Below are 20700 nucleotides of genomic sequence, written 5' to 3' on the forward strand. Positions count from 1 at the left end.
GAGTGGAATAGAATTGGAAGGAACTTTGGATGTCTTCTAGTGACTAGAATCTAGTCCAACTCTGTGCTTGAGCAGGAGACTCTATACTGGACAAATGACTGTTCAGTCTTGTTTTGAAAGCCTCCAGTGATGGAACACCCACAACATGTGAAGCCAAGCTATTCCACTGCCTGATTGCTCTCACTGTTAGGAAATTTCTCCTTAGTTCTAGATCGCTTCTTTCCTTGTTTAGTTTCCATCCATTGTTTCTTGTCTTGCCTTTTGGTGCTGCTGGGAAAGATTGAGGGCAATAGAAGAAGGGGACGACAGAGAATGAGGTGGCTGGATGGAGTCACTGAAGCAGTAGGCGTGAGCTTAAATGGACTCCAGAAGATGGTAGAGGACAGGAAGGCCTGGCGGAACGTTGTCCATGGGGTCACAATGGATTGGACACAATTTTGCAACTAACAACAACAACAATCTTTGTAGGAGCCCCTCAAATATTGGAATGCTGCTAACATGTCTTCCTTAGTTCCTCTTTTCACTAGATTAGACATACCCAGTTTCAATTCCTGCAACCATTCTTTGTATGTTTAACTTCCAGCCCCTTAATCATTCTTGTTGCTCTTTTCTGCACTCTTTCCAGAGTCTAAATAGATTTTTTTTTAATATTGTGGTGACCAGAACTGGATGCAGTATTCAGTTCTAGTCATAAATAAATAAAAATAATCCTTACTAAATATCCATTTCTTGCACTTTCCATTACTTATTCAAATGTTTAGTGTAAGCAATACAGGGAAATTCAGCAAAACAGAATAAGAAGTCATGTGGTTTAGTAATGTTCCCACACTTTTTCTTAATTAACAAAGAAATGCACTTAAGCAAGCTGCTATGTGATTTGAAAAGCAAAGTTGAGATGCAGCCTTCTGAATTAAGTCCTACATGCATTGTTTTGGTTGTCCAATCTGAGATTACTTGGAAGGCTTAAAAAGAGGACTAGATAAACTTATAACTGCTATTCACCCTGACTAGAAATTAATTCTAGTAAGGGAGCAACTCTGGCCTTCAGTATCATTTGCTAGGACCATGAGTTGGAGAATGCATTTCTATTTATGTTCTCATTTTGAGGATTTATGTTCTCATTTTGAGCTTTCCATAAACATCTGATTATGTGGGAAGAAAATGCTGGTTCACATGGTTTTCCTTATGCTAACAGGATATCGTAGACTGCCCATTAACTGCACTGGGGAATTCAAAAATTCAAAGTATAGAAAAGAAATAGGAGTTTATGTAGAAATTATACAGTATAGCTGCCCATTTCAAGGTTGTGATTCCAGGTAATTCACATTACAGTAAAGTTACACAGTATCATAAAAGCAGCGTTACAATGTAGCCAAGGCTCCTATAAAACTATTTCCTAATCAAAATGCATACATATCGAATCTAGCAACCTGACCCATACAGGATGTTTGAAGGAAAAGGAAGACCTTCAAGACATATCAGAAAGTTAACAGGGTTGGAGCTGTTTGGATCAGAGGGGAGGTTGTTTTAATGGGCAGGCACCACAACATTGAAAATAGGCCTCCTGAGTCCGAAAGGATAGCTGGCAGGAATAGCCAACACTCCAGAAGACAGACTTAAGATACAGAAGGATCTTGAAAGTCTTGAACATTGGGCACTATCTAACAACATGAAATTCAATGGTGAAAAAGTAAGGTTCTATATTTAGGCAAGAAAAACCAATTGCACAGCTATAGTTTAGGAGGTACTTTTTTTTAATCCCATTTATATCCCGCCCTTCTCCGAAGACTCAGGGCGGCTTACAATTTAAAGCACAAATCAATGTGCTTAGCAATAGCCTTCATTCTATGTATATGCCTGCTTATTAGGGCTTTCGCCCCTTCCCAAGCGGCATTATTACAAAGTCAGCTTATTGCCCCCAACAATCTGGGTCCTCATTTTACCTACCTGGGAAGGATGGAAGGCTGAGTCAACCTTGAGCCTGGTGGGATGCGAACCTGCACTAATTGCAGGCAGCTGGTGTTACTTAAGGAGGCATTAGCCCACTGCTCCACCAAGGCTCCTTTGTTCAATAGTAGTAACTGTGAGAGTAACTGTGAGAGGGATCTCAGAATCCTAGTAGACAATCACTTAAATATGAGCCAGCAGTGTGCTGCAGTTGCCAAAAAAGCCAACATAGTGCTAGGCTGCATTAATAGAGGGATAGAATCAAGATCACATGAAGTGTTAATACCACTTTACAATGCCTTGGTAAGGCCACACTTGGAAGGCTGCATCCAGTTTTGGTTACCATGATGTAGAAAGAGTACAGAGAAGAGCAACAAAGATGATTAGGGGACTGGAGACTAAAACTTACAAGGAACGGTTGCTGGAATTGGGTATGTCTAGTTTAACGAAGAGAAGGACAAGGGGTGACATGATAGCAATGTTCCAATATCTCAGGGGCTGTCACAAAGAAGAGGGAGTCAAACTATTCTCTAAAGCGCCTGAAGGCAGGACAAGAAGCAATGGATGGAAACTAACCAAAGAGAGAAGCAACTTAGAACTAAGGAGAAACTTCCTGACAGTTAGAACAATTAACCAGTGGAACAACCTACCTCCAGAAGTGGTGAATGCTCCAACACTGGAAGTTTTTAAGAGACTGGACAGCCATTTGTTCAAAACTTCCTGACAGAACAATTAACCAGTGGAACAACCTGCCTCCAGAAGCTGTGAATGCTCCAATACTGGACGTTTTTAAGAAGAGACAAGACTGGACTGTCTGAAATGGTACAGGATTTCCTGCCTGAGCAGGGGGTTGGACTAGATGACCTCCAAGGTCCCTTCCAACTTTATTATTATTATTAAACTTTTATTCATTTCAGTCAACTGAACACTCAAATTGATTGGGACTAATGGTTGACATGGGTTGCTGCCAGCATCCTAGGTATCAACCAGATATCTCCATAAAATGTAAGATGTTCTGAGTAGCATCTCCTGGTACAGCGATATCAATCAACTGTAAGCTTCAGTTCTCTATGTGCGATATCTAGTGTGTTGTGTTCCAATTGGTGATCTGTCTGTATTCGGAAGTCTCACAAGATCTTCACCCTCTCATTTTCAACAACTTTTTCCACCCTATGTTCCCACGACTTTTTGGACACAGGCAAGTCGTATTTTTTACACAATACCCAGTGGATTAGTTTATCAACTCGGTCATGTCTAGCTTTGTAATCAGTTTGTGCGATTTTGTTGCACTCAAATATTAAATGTGAAATTGTTTCAACTTTGTCGTTGCAAAGTCGGCATTTTGGATTGTCAGTAGATTTTTGTATCTTCGCTTTCATGGCATTGGGGGAGAGAATGCTTTTGCCCTCCCCCCCAGACTGGCGGCATTGGCCGGCGACGCGAAGATCGACAGAGGCCTGGCCTGCCTGCTTTTTGCTTTCTGTGCTGACAGGCAGGCATCATGGCTATCTCCATGCCCGGCGGGAACTAAGAGCCCCCCCTATTGACAGTCCAGTTTGGCTGGGACTTGACCGTGGTGGGAGGATGGTTTTGGACTGGTCATTGACCACCTCACTGGTGTGAGAGACCAGCTGGGGTGGGCTTGGCACAGGACTCCCTTTTCTTTCCACTCCAGATTGGACTCCTCAGCCGGAGTGAGAGGACGGCTGAGGCTTCCCTTTTGATTGCCATCTCAGGTGAGAGCTGAGATGGTCCTGTGGATTGAGAGACATGCCTACTGGACTTCTTTTTCCATCTATACAATATCATCGAACTACCCTTTGGATATATTTATAACATCTGCCCTATGTGACTATTCTAGCGCTGTATGGTTTACCTCCGTTACTCCGAAGCTGATCTGTATGCCCTCAGGGGGGTTCCTGCCTCCTGGGCACGACCTACCGCCTGTTTCCACACTCCCCTTAATGACGAGCCCAAGTGTTGGGACTCCGAGAGGTGGCTGGGCTTAGATAGGGGCCTCGAGTTGAGACGTGCTAAGAGGCCCCTGATAAAATTTTTAGCCGGTTATTTTAAAAGGTTAGGGAGGGGGAGGGATAGGAGGGTGGGGAGGGAATCTTTAACCGGCACTCAGTCTGGACCTGTTAGGGGTCCTGACGGGACGGGGTCGGGGGAGGTGGCTGCTGGTTCAGGGAATGTGGGGGTGGGGCTTCAAATCCCCACGGCGATAGGGAATGGCAGCAGGTGCTCGCACGGAGGGCCATATCAACACCTGGGATCGCGCCCCCGCTATCTCCGAGCAGTGGCGCGCTCCGACCCTCCGGTTAGCACCCTCTTACCCGGGGATGAGGGTGATCAGGTCCCTGAGCTCAGGCTGGTCTATTTTAACGCTAGATCCGTAGTTAACAAAGCTCCCCTCATTCATGATCTGATCGAGGAGGAATGTGCGGATCTAGTGTGCATAACTTATTTTAATTGGTGTTTTAATTGCACAGGGTTAGTTTAATCTTTTTAAAATTGGTTTTAACTTTTGTATTGCTGGTTTTTAATTCCCTGTAAACCGCCCTGAGTCCTCAGGGAAAGGGCGGTATATAAATGTAATAAAATAAATAAATAAATAAATAAATTAGTTTGTAGTGCTTGTTCTTGAGCAGCCAGTATTAAACCTTCTCAAGAATAATAATTCTTCTTCTTTTCTTCTTCTTCTTCTTCTTCTTCTTCTTCTTCTTCTTCTTCTTCTTCTTCTTCTTCTTCTTATTATTATTATTATTATTTATTTATTTATTTATTTATTTATTTATTTATTTATTTATTTTATTGCATTTATATACCGCCCTTTCCCTGAGGACTCAGGGCGGTTTACAGGGAGTTAAAAATCAACCATACAAAAGTTAAAACCCAATTTAAAAAATATTAAATCAACCCTGTACTATTAAAATCCCCAATTAAAATGAGTGTCTCCTCAGCCTGGGCCCGAGAGCTCAAAGAGCCAGGTCTTCAGGCCCCGGCGGAATGATCGGAGGTCGGGAGCAGTCCTCAGCTCCACCGGCAGCTGGTTCCAGAGGGCAGGCACCCCCACTGAGAAGGCCCTATCCCTGGGTGTCACCCGCCGGCAATCTCTTACCGTCAGGACCCTGAGCAGACCCTCACTGTGGGAGCGCACTGGGCGAAGGGCATTTGATGCCGGCAGCAGGTGTTCCCTCAAATACCCCGGACCCAGGCCATGTAGGGCTTTATAGGTGATAACCAGCACCTTGAATTTCACCCGGAGGGCAACCAGAAGCCAATGCAGCTCGCGGAGTAGAGGTGTTACATGGGAGTATCGGGAGACCCCCATTACAACTCGCGCGGCCGCATTCTGCACCAGTTGAAGCCTCCGAGTGGTCTTCAAGGGCAGCCCCATGTAGAGAGCGTTACAGTAGTCCAAACGGGAGGTCACAAGCACATGAGTAACTGTGCGTAGGGCGTCTCGGTCCAGATAGGGACGCAACTGGCGCACCAGGCGAACCTGTGCAAAATCCCCCCTGGTCACGGCTCCTATGTGATCTTCAAAATTAAGCCGTGAATCCAGGAGGACGCCCAAGTTGTGAGCCCTATCAACGGGGGGTAACACCTCACCCCCCATCGTTAGAGGTGGAATAACTTGGTTAACCTGAGATGCCGATATGCACAGCCACTCAGTCTTGGCGGGATTGAGACGAAGCCTGTTTCTCCCCATCCAGACCTGAACCGCCTCCAGGCACCGGGACATCACGGAGAGGGCATCACTGGGTTGGTTCGGGGTGGAAAGAAAAAGTTGGGTATCATCAGCGTACTGGTATCATCAGCAATTATTATTATTATTATTATTATTATTATTATTATTATTATTATTATTATTATTATTGCTTAATTATATGGAGGGAAAGGGAGGGGGAAGTGCACACACAACAGGGCCATAAGCACATGCGACACAAATGGGGCGGTGCTAGTGCCTGCATGACACTCACTGGCACCACCCCATTTTTCCTGTGCAGGTGCTAGCACCACCCCATTTTCACCGTACAGTGCCCCATTTTCACTGTGTGGTGCCCCATTTGCATAGCGGTGATAGCATTAGTAGTGGGCTGTGGCCCAAAGGTTGGGGACCCCTGCAATAGATGAACATAATTGAGGACAGGAAATCCCACAACTAACTGTGGCACCTCTGTCACATGGAGTTTTATAGGTAACCAACAGTGATCCTAGGACCAGGAGTCTTGTAGCTTGAAAAATAGTGGTGTTACTTAGCTACAACCAAAGATATACCTGAGCAATACCACTATTTGATATACTTAGGTACAACCAAAGTTGTCTCCATCACTGCATTCTGGAGCAGTTGCAGCTTATGAGCATTTTTTAAGAGCAGCTCCATGTAGTACTCATTTCAATAGTTCATTTGTCAACTGAGAAGTTACTAAAACATGTTTCATTCTCCAACTTCCTTGTATTGATAATGATCTGTAGATATTATATCCATATTCGGTCCAACCTGAACAGAGTGTTTTGTATAAATAAGATCTCTACTGTGCAGAATTTCCAACCATGCAAAATATTGTAACTTATGTTCCATTGACTTTCTTTGCCAAATTTCCAAATCAGTATGGGGACAATGGGAATTTGAGCTACATTGACCTGTTTTTGTTGTGTCTTCGTTTTTCAAATTTGTAGATTAGAATGATATGGCATTTGCATATTTGTTTCCTAACAAATATAGGAAAGAATGGTTGTTTTTTTCCAAAAGTATTGTGCTAACTTTACTTAATGCTTCTTTTTACAAGTCTTTCTTTAAAAAAGTATAAAGCTATTTTGGAAAAAAACATATTTTTTTCTTAGGCCTGATGAGTTTTTTGGCTGATTTTTCTTCAACCAAGCATGTTTATAAAAAGACTGTATGCTATTTGTTTTCACAAAGCTTATTTAATTCAAAGACTCCCCATGTCTTTAACAGAAATAAGCAATGGAAGCTCTACTCTGATCAAAGCAGGGAAATAATAATAATAATAATAAAGTTGGAAGGGACCTTGGAGGTCATCTAGTCCAACCCCCTGCTCAGGCAGGAAACCTTATACCATTTCAGGCAAATGGCTGTCCAGTCTCTTCTTAAAAACCTCCAGTGTTGGAGAATTCACCACCTCTGGAGGCAGGTTGTTCCACTGGTTAATTGTTCTAACTGTCAGGAAGTTTCTCGTTAATTCTAGGTTGCTTCTCTCCTTGACTAGTTTCCATCCGTAGCCTAAGAACTCCCATCCGTTTGACTTATACATCCAAAAGAAGGCTTCTAGCTGATTTTCTTCTTTTTTTTCCTTTTGCCAAGAAAAATAAAAGTTTATTTTACATTTGCCTTCTTGAAATAACAGGTGTTATCATTCAGGTTTTTTGGAGGATAATTTTTAATAGGCCAGCATATTAAAAGCATATTGGATACCAATTAAAATTCTTCATGGGTGCTGTTCGTAATTATGCTTCCAGGGGTTTAGAGGAACATAATTTAACACAAATATGTTTGCAACTTCTCATATCATTATAAGGAAATTTTTGTTTAATTATTATTTATTTATTTTATTTATTTAGAAAATGTATATTGCTGCCAACTCGCACATGGTGACTCGAGGTAGCTTACAGGACATAAAAGCACAATATCAAAGAAATACAAATAAGAAAATAATAACCCCTCTCCCCCCACTCCCACCCTGGCGACAATGCACATCCATGCCAGGCATTTAATGGGCTCCATCCTGCTCTGGGCTCCACAGGCCCGCCGGCAGAACCACATTTTCAGGTCCTCCTGAAAGAGTGTTAGAGTGAGAGCCAGTCTAATTTAATATTGAAAAACAGCAAATTTATTTCACTTACAGGTAAATAGCTTCAGTCTGATTTACTAATTCAACCCAGATTTACCTGCTTGCAGAATGTTGTAGCCTCAATAAATATGTGAAATATAAGCAGCACATCTTCCTTGTGAAAATAATAAAGGTATTATATTATTGCACCACGTTTATGACTATACACATCTACTCAGTACGATCTGTACCAAACAAAACGAAGAAATGCTTGGGATGCAGTTCTGTAGATGACATTTATATTAAGCAGTAAGAACTTTAAACAAAATAAATGGACTAATTCACTCAAAACCTATTCAGAATTAAGGATGAATAAAAGCCATCTATAGAGGAACAGCTCTCTTGTCTTTTCTGGCAAGCCATAAGTCACCATTAGAAAAAAACTGGTATGATGATTTCATTGTCATATTTTAATGGAAAGAACTGGTTCAACTGCAGAATACATTACAGAAAAAAAATAGTAGTGATGGAGGTCAACTTATCTCCCTCAAATTGAATTCAATTCTGGTGATATTATGGGCACATCCATGGAATTTTCTTGGTAGCAGTTTGGAAGTCATCTGTTGTCACCTTATTTCAGGATATTTGTAAACTTTCTCAGCTGAGATTACAGATAGTCCTCACCTTACAACCAAATTGAGCCCAAATTTCTGTTGCTAAATGAGATATTTAAGTGAATTTTGCACCATTGTAAGACCTTCCTTGCCACAGTTGCTAAGTGAATCACTGAAGTTGTTAAGTTAGTAACATGGTTGTTAAATGAATCTGGCTTCCCCTATTGACTTTGCTTATCAGAAGGTCAGAAAAGGTAATTGCATTACCCTGGAACAGTCATAAATATGAGTCGGTTTCCAAGTGTCTGAATTTTGATCATGTGATCATGTGCTGCAATGGACATAAATGTGAAAAATGGCCATAAGTCACTTTTTTCAGTACCGTTATAACTCTGAACAGTCATTATATGAACTGTTGTAAGTTGTAAGTTGAGGACTACTTGTATTGTGAGGATTCAAAGTATGAACCCCTTCATGCCTTAAATATGGAGCAATTTGCTGAGCCTCTGGCTATAAATTGCAGCTAATGCAACTTTAAGTCACCAATCCATACCAAGAATATATTCATTTCTGGGAAAGGTGAGAAAAAGAAGCAATGTATGTAAATCACCATGGATATAACAGTCATCTGCACTTTCTCACTCACACTGGGCAATCAGCTATTTCAAGTAGCTTCATGCTTGTCTGCAGTACAGATTCCTTTCTGTCCAAGCCAAGCCATCTAAGAGGAACAGGGCTATGCTTGAACTTCTTGAAATTGATTTAATTCCCAGTCTTTAATAGGGAAAATCTCACAAATGACATAATGGGAATCTTCCTGTCGGCCATTCCAACTTGGTCAGTTAGAAAAGAAAGACTTTCAAATCCATGATTAGCTAAAAGTATACTTTACTAAAGCCAAGTGGTTACAGAGGAAGCAAAGCTAGATCTGAAGTTTTTGCACCCAAAGCATATGGTTATCTTTTTCCTTGTTCCCACCTCTCCCCCCACCCACCCCGGTTAGCAGTGAGTGTTCAATTAGGTGCTAACAAATTGTTTGGGGGCTGGATGGTTCTGCATGACCTTGGAACAGCTAGCGGCTTTCATGGGCTGGTCCAATGCTTAGTTTCAATTCCTTTCATGCTATCCCCCCACCTTATCCCCTCCCCTTCATGTATGGCAGACTGACAGCAGGCAATGCATATCAGAGCAGGATGGCTGTCCTGATGCTCTTTCTCAGATATTGACCAGGACTAACCCTGCTCAGCTTTTTTGAGATTAGCTAACATTGACTATGTTAAGTAGTGGGCTCTTGGGTGCAGGAATGACGGCACGAGGCTGAGTACAGGATAACTCATACTTTATTCTTGCTAGAACTGTACTGAAACTTGGGCTGCAACCAGCCACAATATATAGTCTAGCCCCTAGGCAGCAGCCAATAGGTTTGAACCCACTCATGCTGCCTGGGGCTAGCCAATTGCAGGACAGGAGACAGCTAGTCTGGGTTGCTGGAGAGCCGTTAGCTGCTCCAGCAACGCACGTGGTGTATCACCACAAGCCCAGTACATAACAGACTAGGTAGGCCATTTTCATGACAACACCAACTTGGATTATTTTAAAAGGGAATTGGAGGAACACAAATGAGACAGCACTTATCTAATCGGTCTGGCTTCCCTGAGAAAGTGATTGGGCAGTGTGGGGGAAAAAGGATACAAAATTATAATAGGCAAGAGAGAACTATATTTTACTAGGAGCATACAGTAACAAGTAGATTTTACCAGCACCTAAATATTTCATAAATATTAAACATGATCTATTGGTATACATGGGAATGGATGTGTGACATAAAAAACTGGGGTTGCATTCTGAAATCACAACACATATTTTACCAAGATTTTTTGTGGGGATGTGTGTGTCATACGTCATGATTTATCCAAATGACACTTCCTCCAATATACAGGGAAAATAAATGCCAATATACTGTTAAAATAAATGCATAATACTGATATTGCAAGCTAATGCATTCAGAAACATTCCCTTAATACTTTATATATGAAGCAGTTTGCTGACATAAGGAAGCTGATATTTATTACCTGTATATCACAAAGCTTTATTGCATCCTGCTGTAAGAACAAGTCACCTCTTTTCTTTGTTAAATGATAACTAGATAGTTACTCATCAGTTAAATAAAGCATGCTGTGAAGAAAGATATTTAGCATAGGATAAAAATCAACCTACAAACTTTATGATTTGGAAGAAAGGTGGGAAAATCAGCGTTAATATTTTCCTTTTGGATTTGCATTTCAAATTGATACTTAGTAGACTGCATATGTATTAATTTATTATAATACAGGTGTTTGGAAGCAAAGCATGTCAGCAAGATTTTAATTTGAGTGACTTTTCTCTCTTCCTCTTCCTTAGGTAATCAGTTCAGATACTGGATCTACAGTTATCTTCTGGTTGATTGATACTGGGCAGAAAATCAAAGAGTTTACCGGTTGTCATGGCAATGCAGAGATCAGCACTATGGCTCTTGACGGGACTCAGACACGGCTCTTCACTGGGGGCACAGATGGAACAGTCAAGGTGAGCACTATGTGTGTTTAAAAAAGGCGGGTGGGGGAATGAAGTGGGCTGAACCATTTCATATTATCAGAGGGGGAGCATCCACCAGTTAGAAATTCCACTAGTGGTACTCAAAGTGGTACTTATTTTTTTATAAAATAGCCAATACTTTTAAACAATAATAACAATATTTTTTATTAACTTAACTGGAAAAATAAAGAATTTATAATCCTTTTCTGTGTTTCCATGTAGATTGGAAAAGTAGACTGCATTACCTCAGACTGTGTTTAATTTCTGTTTCAATTCTTTCTGGTTTCTTCTTTACCTTATAAATGTATGTTGTCATGATTTTTTTTTTCTTAATTCATGGCTTAGGATCACTTTTCACCTCAGATGGAAGTTAGGATGAGAAAGCATTTAAATTCTGGAATTGGGATACAGTCAAGGATACTAACATAAGGATACTTTGAATATGTTCTTCTAACACATGGATCACCTAAAGTTCTAGCAGATAATTTGCACAACAGAGCAAACCTGATTTGTCCTAAAATTGATGAGACTTTCTTTGGCATGTCAAAACCCTGCTCAAGTGCTTAATGTATAATTCAAAATACAGTGCAAACCCAGATTAATTCAGTAAACATGTTAGGTGTCTTGTGTAAATGTAGTCTTTTGCATAAATCAAGACTGTGCTCCAAAGAATTCTAAATTGTGCTATATTATGATTTGTTGAAGAAATAAAGTTCATTGAGCTCACACATGCTGTGTTGTAAGTAAGTGATAATATACAAACCACAATAAACAGATCCATAGAGCCTACTCCAAAACTGAAATGGGCCTACTCATAATTTAGCACAATGAATGAATCTCATCCTCTGTAGGTTCAGAAGCACCAGTTATTTACAACTTTATTTTATTGACCCCTATGGACATTGGCAATTGAAATACCAAATAAGAGTCCCTCTCTTGGTTTCTCTTCTGGCCTCTGTTTTTTTTTTATTTCTGATTTTAAAAAATTCAGATATTTTCCTTTACATATAGAATACTTGCTTCCTTTTTTACTTTCCTCCAGTGGCGTAGCGTGGGGGGTGCAGGGGGGGCCAGCCGCACCGGGCGCAACATCTGGGGGGGCGCTCGCACTCGCAGCTCTCTGCCCCTGCCTGGCTCACTCACTCTCTCTCACAGCAGTGCTGGCTGTGCGAATCCGATCCGAGCCACCGGGTTGCCGCCCACTGTGGAGGGGGGGTGCCAGGCGTGCGGTGCGATGCGGAGAGAGAGCGAGGGACTATCTGGGGGAGGTACAGTGCAGACTCGAGTGCTAAAATCCACGGATTAGGGGGCGCAAATTACTTGCCTTGCCCCGGGTGCTGACAACCCACGCTACGCCACTGCTTTCCTCCCCGCCATCGTAGGGACAAGCAGGAAAGTCTTTGACTCTACTAGACATAGTTAATAAAAGATACATATTCTTTTGAACATTAAGATCACTACTTAGATACTATTAATGGCTTGATTCTACTCCCATAGTGTACACCTTTAACTGGGACTCGGCAACTGAACTGAAAGCTGGGTTTGCCTTAAAATTTTCTCTACAAAATTTAGTTTCTGAGCTATCTTTGGAAGAGCAAAGAAACATAACAGGAGGTGAACTTAAGCCCAGGGGAACTGTGAATTCAGAGATGCAGAGCAAACAAGATTTCTAGGTTAATAAATAGCAGCAGTAACAGAGAAGTCTAAGGAAGAAATGAAAGAAAACATAAAAGAAGGAGCAAAATTGTGGTATATAAATATACTTCACAGAGGAGGATGAACCACTTTTGGACATGATAGTGGGTTTGTAAAGGGAGAAGTAATTTTAATTCATATGTATGAGCCAAAAATCACTGAGTAGATGAGTGTGTCTCTCAAGTCAGATTAAAAAAATACATTTATGACAAGTTTTTGATTGATGTGACTGTGTGAACAACGAACTATTTCCACAAGGATACTACTTCTGTCTCTAACTCTGCTACAGATAAACATCCTGAGTGTATCAAGCTTTGTCTTCTGATGTGATCAAGAATAAAGGATGGGTTTATTAATTTGAACTGTGCCAAAAGCTTCCATATGATTAACAAATCAGTAGATGAAAACTAGCTGTGCTTCACTTAATTTTTGGTTGGCTAGTATAACATTAAGGGACATGGTGGCTCAGTGGGTTAGGACACTGAGCTTGTCGATCAGAAGGTCGGCAGTTTGGCGGGTCGAATCCCGAGTGCCACGTAGCAGAGTGAGCGCCTGTTACTCGTCCCAGCTTCTGCCAACCTAGCAGTTTGAAAGCACATAAAAATGCAAGTAGAAAAATAGGGACCACTACAGTGGGAAGGTAACAGTGCTCCGTGCGCCTTTGGCATCTAGTCATGCCGGCCACATGACCACGGAGACATCCTCGGACAAGTGCTGGCTCTTCAGTTTGGAAACGGAGATGAGTACCGGCCCCTAGAGTCGGAAACAACTAGCACGCATGTGCGGGGGAACCTTTACCTTACCTTTACCTAGTATAACATTAAGTTGGTTTTGTACAGTAAATTAACTGCAGTTGTAAGATCTTTAGATTTTAAAAAGGTTTACAGATAACATTGGTTCCCCATCAGTTATGTTGTTTCCTCCCCAACACATGAATTTTGTAGCCTTAAGATTTTTAACATTATTTTTGAAGTTACCGAGAAACATTTTACTCTACGGTTTTGATACACTGATTTTTCTATTTTCCAATTTAATTGTTTCATTGTTGAGAATAATAAATCATAAAATACAAATTAAGATTGAGTACAATGGTATCTATAGAGCAGAAACTAGAGGCAAATAGCCCTATGATGATGAAAGTAAATTAAAATGTCCAAAATAAAAAAAAATCAGTGTTAAATCTGATTTGTAATATATATATGAACCTAGAGCTCCTTATATTGTACTGTTGATGCTATTGATAAGAAGTTGTAAAGTGCGCTGAATTATTTTGTAATATGAAAAATGTTAAACTTAATACTAAAGTCTCCATCCTATTATTGCTATTGCTATTTTTCAGTATTTTTTTTTAAATAGTATAAATCAGATATCCTGATTTTTCAATATTTTCAGGTCTGGGACTTCAACGGATACTGTCACCATAAGCTCAATGCTGGAAGAGACCAAACAGTTGAAATTTCCCAGATTTTGGTGCTAAGCTGGACTATTTTGGTCCTAGGATGGGACAGGTACTGTGAAGAGTATTCTACTTAAAAGGGACTGTAAATATAAGCCTACAATATAGAAAACTGTACTAGTGCACCTTTTGCTTCCATTAATGGGTGATAGCATCTGCTAATAGCCTGTCCCAGTAATTCAAGTGCTACTTGATAATGGAAATCAAGAAAAGATGTTTTCACTGGTGTAGTATAGTAAGAGAAGCTGTCATTTGTCTTGATCAATTTAATTTTAATTTAATTTAATTTATTGAGATTTTTATACCGCCCTTCTCCCAAGGGGACTCAGGGCGGTTCACAGGGCATAAATATAAATAACAATACAAACATTAAAAACAATTAAATCAATGCCCAAGTTAAAACCAATAATAAAACAAGCCTATATAAAAACAACCCATGTACCCCCATCAGGCCAGACCCGCTAGTTCAAATAAATGGGTCTTCAACCCGCGACGGAAGAATCGGAGGTCTGATGCCATCCGGAGCTCTACCGGCAGTTGGTTCCATAATGCCGGAGCACCCACAGAGAAGGTCCTCCCCCTGGGGGCCACCAGTCGACATTCCTTGACAGGAGGCACCCTGAGGAGGCCCTCTCTGTGGGCGCGCACAGGGCGGAGGGGAGTCGACGCCGGCAGCAGGTGGTCCTCGAGGTATCGCGGACCCATGCCATGTAGGGACTTAAAGATCATGACCAAAACCTTGAACCTTACCCGGAAGACAACTGGCAACCAATGCAGCTCACGGAGCAAAGGTGTAACATGGGAGTACCGGGAAACTCCCAAGACAACTCTCGCGGCCGCATTCTGTACCAGTTGGAACCTCCGAGTAGTCTTCAAGGGAAGTCCCATGTAGAGAGCGTTACAGTAGTCTAGGCGAGAGGTCACGAGCGCATGAGTGACGGTACATAAGGCCTCCCGGTCCAGATAGGGTCGCAACTGGCGCACCAGGCGAACCTGGGCGAAAGCCCCCCTAGTCACGGCCACTATGTGATCCTCCAGAGTGAGTCGTGAATCTAGGAGGACTCCCAAGTTGCGAGCCCTATCCACAGGGGGTAAAAGCTCACCCCCCATAGAAAGAGGTGGAACATCCCAGGTGTCCCGGGAAGCCGGAATGTACAGCCACTCAGTCTTGTCAGGGTTGAGTTGAAGTCTGTTCCTCCCCATCCAGACCCGAACCGCCTCCAGGCAACGGGACATCACAGCGAGGGCATCACTGGGGTGGTTTGGGGTCGAAATAAAAAGTTGGGTATCATCAGCATATTGATGATACCCAACTCCAAAACCACGAATGATCTCACCCAGCGGTTTCATATAGATGTTGAACAGGAGAGGCGAGAGGACCGACCCCTGAGGAACTGCACAAGTGAGAGCCCTAGGGGTAGACCTCTGCCCCCCTACCAACACCGACTGCGAGCGTCCCTGGAGATAGGAGGAGAACCACTGGAAAACCGTGCCTCCCACTCCCAATCCCCTGAGACGCTGCAGCAGGATACCATGGTCGATGGTATCGAAAGCCGCCAAGAGGTCTAATAGGACTAGGACAGAGGAATATCCCCTATCCCGAGCCCTCCAGAGATCATTCACCAGAGCGACCAATGCCGTCTCCGTGCTGTGCCCGGGCCTGAAACCCGATTGGTAAGGGTCCAGATAATCTGCTTCATCCAGGACCAGGGGGAGCTGATGCGCCACCACACTCTCAACAACCTTCGCAAGGAAGCGAAGGTTGGAGACTGGACGAAAGTTGTTCAATACAGCTGGGTCCAAGGCAGGCTTCTTGAGGAGAGGTCTCACCACCGCCTCCTTCAAGATGGTGGGGAAATAACCCTCGCTCAAAGAAGCAGATATAACCGCCTGGAGCCAGCCTCGTGTCCTCTCCCTAGCTGCATAAACCAGCCAAGAAGGGCACGGGTCCAATAAACATGTGGTGGAACTCAGCTTCCCCATAATCCTGTCCACTTCATCAGGGGTCACAGAATCAAACTCCTCCCAGATAACATTGACAAGACCGCCCGCGTCCTGATCGCCAGACTAATAAAGCACTTTAGTTTTCAACAGGAAAACTAATAAAGCACTTTAGTTTTCAACAGGAAGGTCAGCAAGTTTCTTCTCAAGGTTTTTCAAGAGCAAATATATATGTGTGTGTGTGTGTATGTGTGTGTATATATATATATATATATATATATATATATATATATATATATATATATATATATATATATATATGTGTGTGTGTGTGTGTGTGTGTGTGTGTGTGTGTAAATTACTAACAAAGAATTAAGGGAGACTGAAATGCATTTCAAACTTATTAGTTTTCATCAGTCAGCCATACTGATGGCTGACTGATGAAAACTAATAAGTTTGAAATGCATTTCAGTCTCCCTTAATTCTTTGTTAGTAATTTACACACACACACACACACACACACACACACACATATATATATTGTGTGAATATATATATATATAAAGGAATCCATTATGAAAGGATTTGTTGAGTTTACATTCCCCCCCCCATTTCTTAAACCCTTTGGAGAAATGAAAAAGAGTGCGTTTGTGTACACACACAGGCAGAGACATATTCTTTATTTAAATGGATCCTATACTGAAGTATAGGGACGCCTGTTATTCGTCCCAGCTTCTGCCAACCTAGCAGTTCGAAAGCATGTAAAAATGCAAGTAGAAAAATAGGGACCACTATGGTGGGAAGGTAACAGCGTTCTGTGTGCCTTTGGTGTCTAGTCATGCCGGCCACATGACCACGGAGACGTCCTCGGACAAGCACTGGCTCTTTGGCTTTGAAACGGAGATGAGCACCAGCCCCTAGAGTTGGAAACGACTAGCACACACGTGCAGGGGAACCTTTACCTTTTTTTATACTGAAGTATATTGTAAGCCCACTTAAAATTCATGTAGAACACCTTCCTTTGTTTGCTAAGGCTAAACATTCATGTTGCTCAGAGCAGAAGTGATTCCCTGGGGTCATTCCTGTTATGATGGAGTCACAGCTTCCAAAATTTCTAGTGAATTCTTGGGGTTCTAATCATCAACCACTTAGAGATCACTAGATGTCAGCCCTTTGAGGTAGACCAGATCATGAAATCAACTCTGCAGGAAGATTAAAATATTTTTTTATCGAGACAGGCTCAATAAAAAAAGATTAAAAAGTGTATTTTACCCAATAATAATGTGATAAACCAAGAATTGCTTAAGTTGGGTGGCCTATAAATATTTTAATAATAATAATAATAATAATAATAATAATAATAATAATAATAATAATAATAATAATAATAATAATAATAATAATAATAATTCCTGCATATTCCTTTCTACACCATGCCAGGATGGAAAGGATAGCATAACATTGGTAAACAGTTAGATTTGATTTAAGATAATTCTCATGTTTATTTATTTGTTTATGACATTTTTAGCCCTTGGTCCCCCCCCCCCCCCCAGTGTATCACGGCTCTGAGAAGCTTACAAAATAAGACAATAAAAATGAGAATATACATCATCAAAAACATCAGTATGAAATGCAGAAGAAAAAAAACACACCATCTAATAGACCAAAACACTGCAGAAAGGATCATTCACCATTCTCGCACAGGACTTGGAGGAGGTTTTAAAGACTAATTTAAACAGGGTGAGGGTGGGGGCCATATAAATCTCAGAGATAATGTGGTTTCAGACAGCAGATGCCATGAGAGAAAAGACCCACTTCCTGCATCTCATTTGCTAATATTATTTATTGGATGAGAATTAGAATGTGATGACTCAGAGCAAAGGGGACCCAAAAGAAGGTACAGCCAGTCCTTGACTTACAACCTTTTGTTCAGTGACTGTTTGAAGTTACAATGACACTGACAAAAATGGCTTACAACCAGTCCTCACATTTACAACTACTGAAGCATCCCCATAGTCATCTGATCAAAATCTGGACATTTGGCAATGAGCAGGTATTGACAATGGTTGCAGCACTCCAGGGTCATGTGACCCTCATCTGTGACCTTCCCAGCCATCTTCCAGCAAATAAAGTCAGTGGGGTAAGCCAGATTTGCTGAGAGACTCCCTGATTCACTTAAGAACTTCAGTGGTTCACTTGACAACTGCAGGAAAAAAGTCATAAAACTGAATGCAATTGACTTCACAATTGCTTAACAATGGAAATTCTGATCCCAATTGTGGTCATAAGTTGAGGACTACCTGTACTGAATATGTCCAAATCATATGACACATCCTACAATATCATTCTGTACTCTGTATTCTATTGCAGATTACCACTGACAGCTATAGTAACTTTTGCCATGCCCTATTAGCTACTGGTTCTGCCAAAGTGGTACGAACTGGCTGAAGCCCACCACTGGTTATAGATCATTATAGGGTGTATGCAATAATACTGCACATGGCAATTTGCTAGATTTACTTTCTCTCTTTCTCCCTCTCTCAGAATATTGCTTGTTTTTATAAAGTCTTAGCTTCTACACCCATGAGCTTTGCAGATGCTAAAGAAAAATTATGTTAGGCTTTAATTAGAAACACTTCTGTCAATATACTTGAACGTTCAGATAACACATACAAGTACTTCCTCTATAATAATCATTGCAAAATTAGGCTGCACAACTGGAGATTTGGATGAAATAAATTGATTTTAGGGTACAAGGTTTCCTTTGAGTTAAGAGCTGTTTATTTCATAGGCTCAAAAACATACACGCTGAAATCAAAACTGAATTAACCAACCCAACTATGCCATCATTCAGCATGTGTGAATATAGTTATACCTTGTCGGACAGTTCTCAATATTTACAACAGAAAACAATAGTTTTAGTCTGCAGAATACTAACAAAGGCATTTCTCCATTCTACCGAAAGCTCTAATGACACCAGAAAAGATTTTTCAGTTGTTAGGGAAACTTCCTACTACTATTACTATTATAGTCATGTCAGAAGCTGAAAGGATTGAAGAGTGACATCACCTTTGCCCAGGGGACACCCAGTTGGGGGTTCTTTTCATATCCCCATTAAGTGGTACCCTTTATTTATTTACTCATGGTCGCCTGCTTTTGAACTGCTGGGTTGTCAGGAGTTGGAGCAAGAAACTGGAACTCAGTCGCAGCAGTACCAGGTCTTGAACGCGAGCCTACTGATTGTCAGCCCAGTGTCCAAACCATGTGAACCACCATACTGCTCCAACTTCCTAGTACAAGTGAGATAGAACACAGAATGCTGCAATGTAATGTTTGAATTTTCCTTTGATAAGATCTGTATATCTCATCAACATTCTTCAAACATTTTTTGAAGAACCCCAAAACACAAATATTTTTTCATAGAGTAATTTTATTCTTAAATCATAAATTTATTTTATATTTGCAGGCTGTAATGTTAAGTTAGTACTGTATCAGTTGTAAGCATTGCCAAATGAAAGTTGTAGAGGCAAATCACATGCAAAACATAATCTCCTGAAGTCTTTGAAACAGCCATTAGAAATCAGTTGATTCAAAATATTGATCCCTTATTTGGCCAAACCATTCCAGTAAAGCATCTTCCCCCTAAATTTCAAATTAGGGTTATTCTATTCCAGGGGTGTCAAACTGCCGGCCCAGGGGCCAGTTGCATAATGAGGAGACCGCGCCCACCACAGCTCCGGCAATGTACAAAAAGTTGTGATACATCGTGACACCTCACGTGATGTGGCAGGTTTGACACCTGTGTTCTATTCTAATTATATTTTCATATAATTTTGGATCAACTATGAATAACATTATACATTATGAATAAAGTATACATTTCATTCAAAACAATCAAAAGGCTAAAAGGCCACAATACCTCCTAGCCAGCAATCAATACCCAGATAAGCAGCGATTAACACCAAGCAGTAATCAGTACCCCAATCAAGAAACTACCAACTCAGTAAACAACAGCTTATCCTAGGAGCCTCCTACCAACACTGACAAGGCAAGCCACTTGCATATAAACAGAGAACAAATTCCACTCCCTTCTAGAACTGATGATGTTACCTAGGTGGGTAATGAAAGCTCTGCAAGAAAACAACCAAACTCAAAGAGCACCAAGGACTTCACAGTTCAACCCTGAGCTACAAATATTCTCCACTGTTGGTACTGATGTAAAGCTTAAAGCAATAATGACTGTAAAATAGGAATGCAATGGATAAAAGTGGGAGACTTCTTTTAACAATAAAACATTTCTGTGTGATGCATAGTCACTACTTAGTTGCACAATAATCTGCCCATTTATCCAGAACATAGACACATGAATGGGCTGTATATATTCAGAAGGCTTGGATCACAAAATGTTCTTAGTGATAAATAATTATTAAGTTTTTGCACAGTCACAATGTACGTGGTATTGCATACAACTATCTTTCTAAATCTGATATCCTCACTATATATGGGACTAAAACTCCCAGATGTCCCAGTCTATATCTCTTTCACTGCATGAGGACCCAGATTGTTGGGGGCAATTAAGCTGACTTTGTAATAATGCCGCTTGGGGTGTGTGTGAAAGCCCTAATAAGCAGGCATATACATAGAATGAAGGTTACTGCTAAGCTTGTAAGCCGCC

The 20700-nt window shown here is 41.2% G+C and overlaps 1 protein-coding gene across 1 annotated transcript in view; it reads left to right on the forward strand.

Annotated features, from left to right (window-relative positions):
• The window catches only part of WDR49 (WD repeat domain 49), a gene marked incomplete at both ends in the record, with an annotated part of 84930 nt that overhangs the window by 23778 nt on the left and 40452 nt on the right, over positions 1-20700 (forward strand). Inside the window, 2 exons of the mRNA XM_083364875.1 lie at positions 10760-10924; positions 14021-14136. Coding sequence (XP_083221001.1) covers positions 10760-10924; positions 14021-14136 — 281 coding nt within the window. The remainder of the gene's footprint in view (positions 1-10759; positions 10925-14020; positions 14137-20700) is intronic.

The sequence above is a fragment of the Vipera ursinii genome, assembly GCF_947247035.1.
Source record: "Vipera ursinii genome assembly, chromosome: 5".
Taxonomy (NCBI): Eukaryota; Metazoa; Chordata; class Lepidosauria; order Squamata; family Viperidae; genus Vipera; species Vipera ursinii.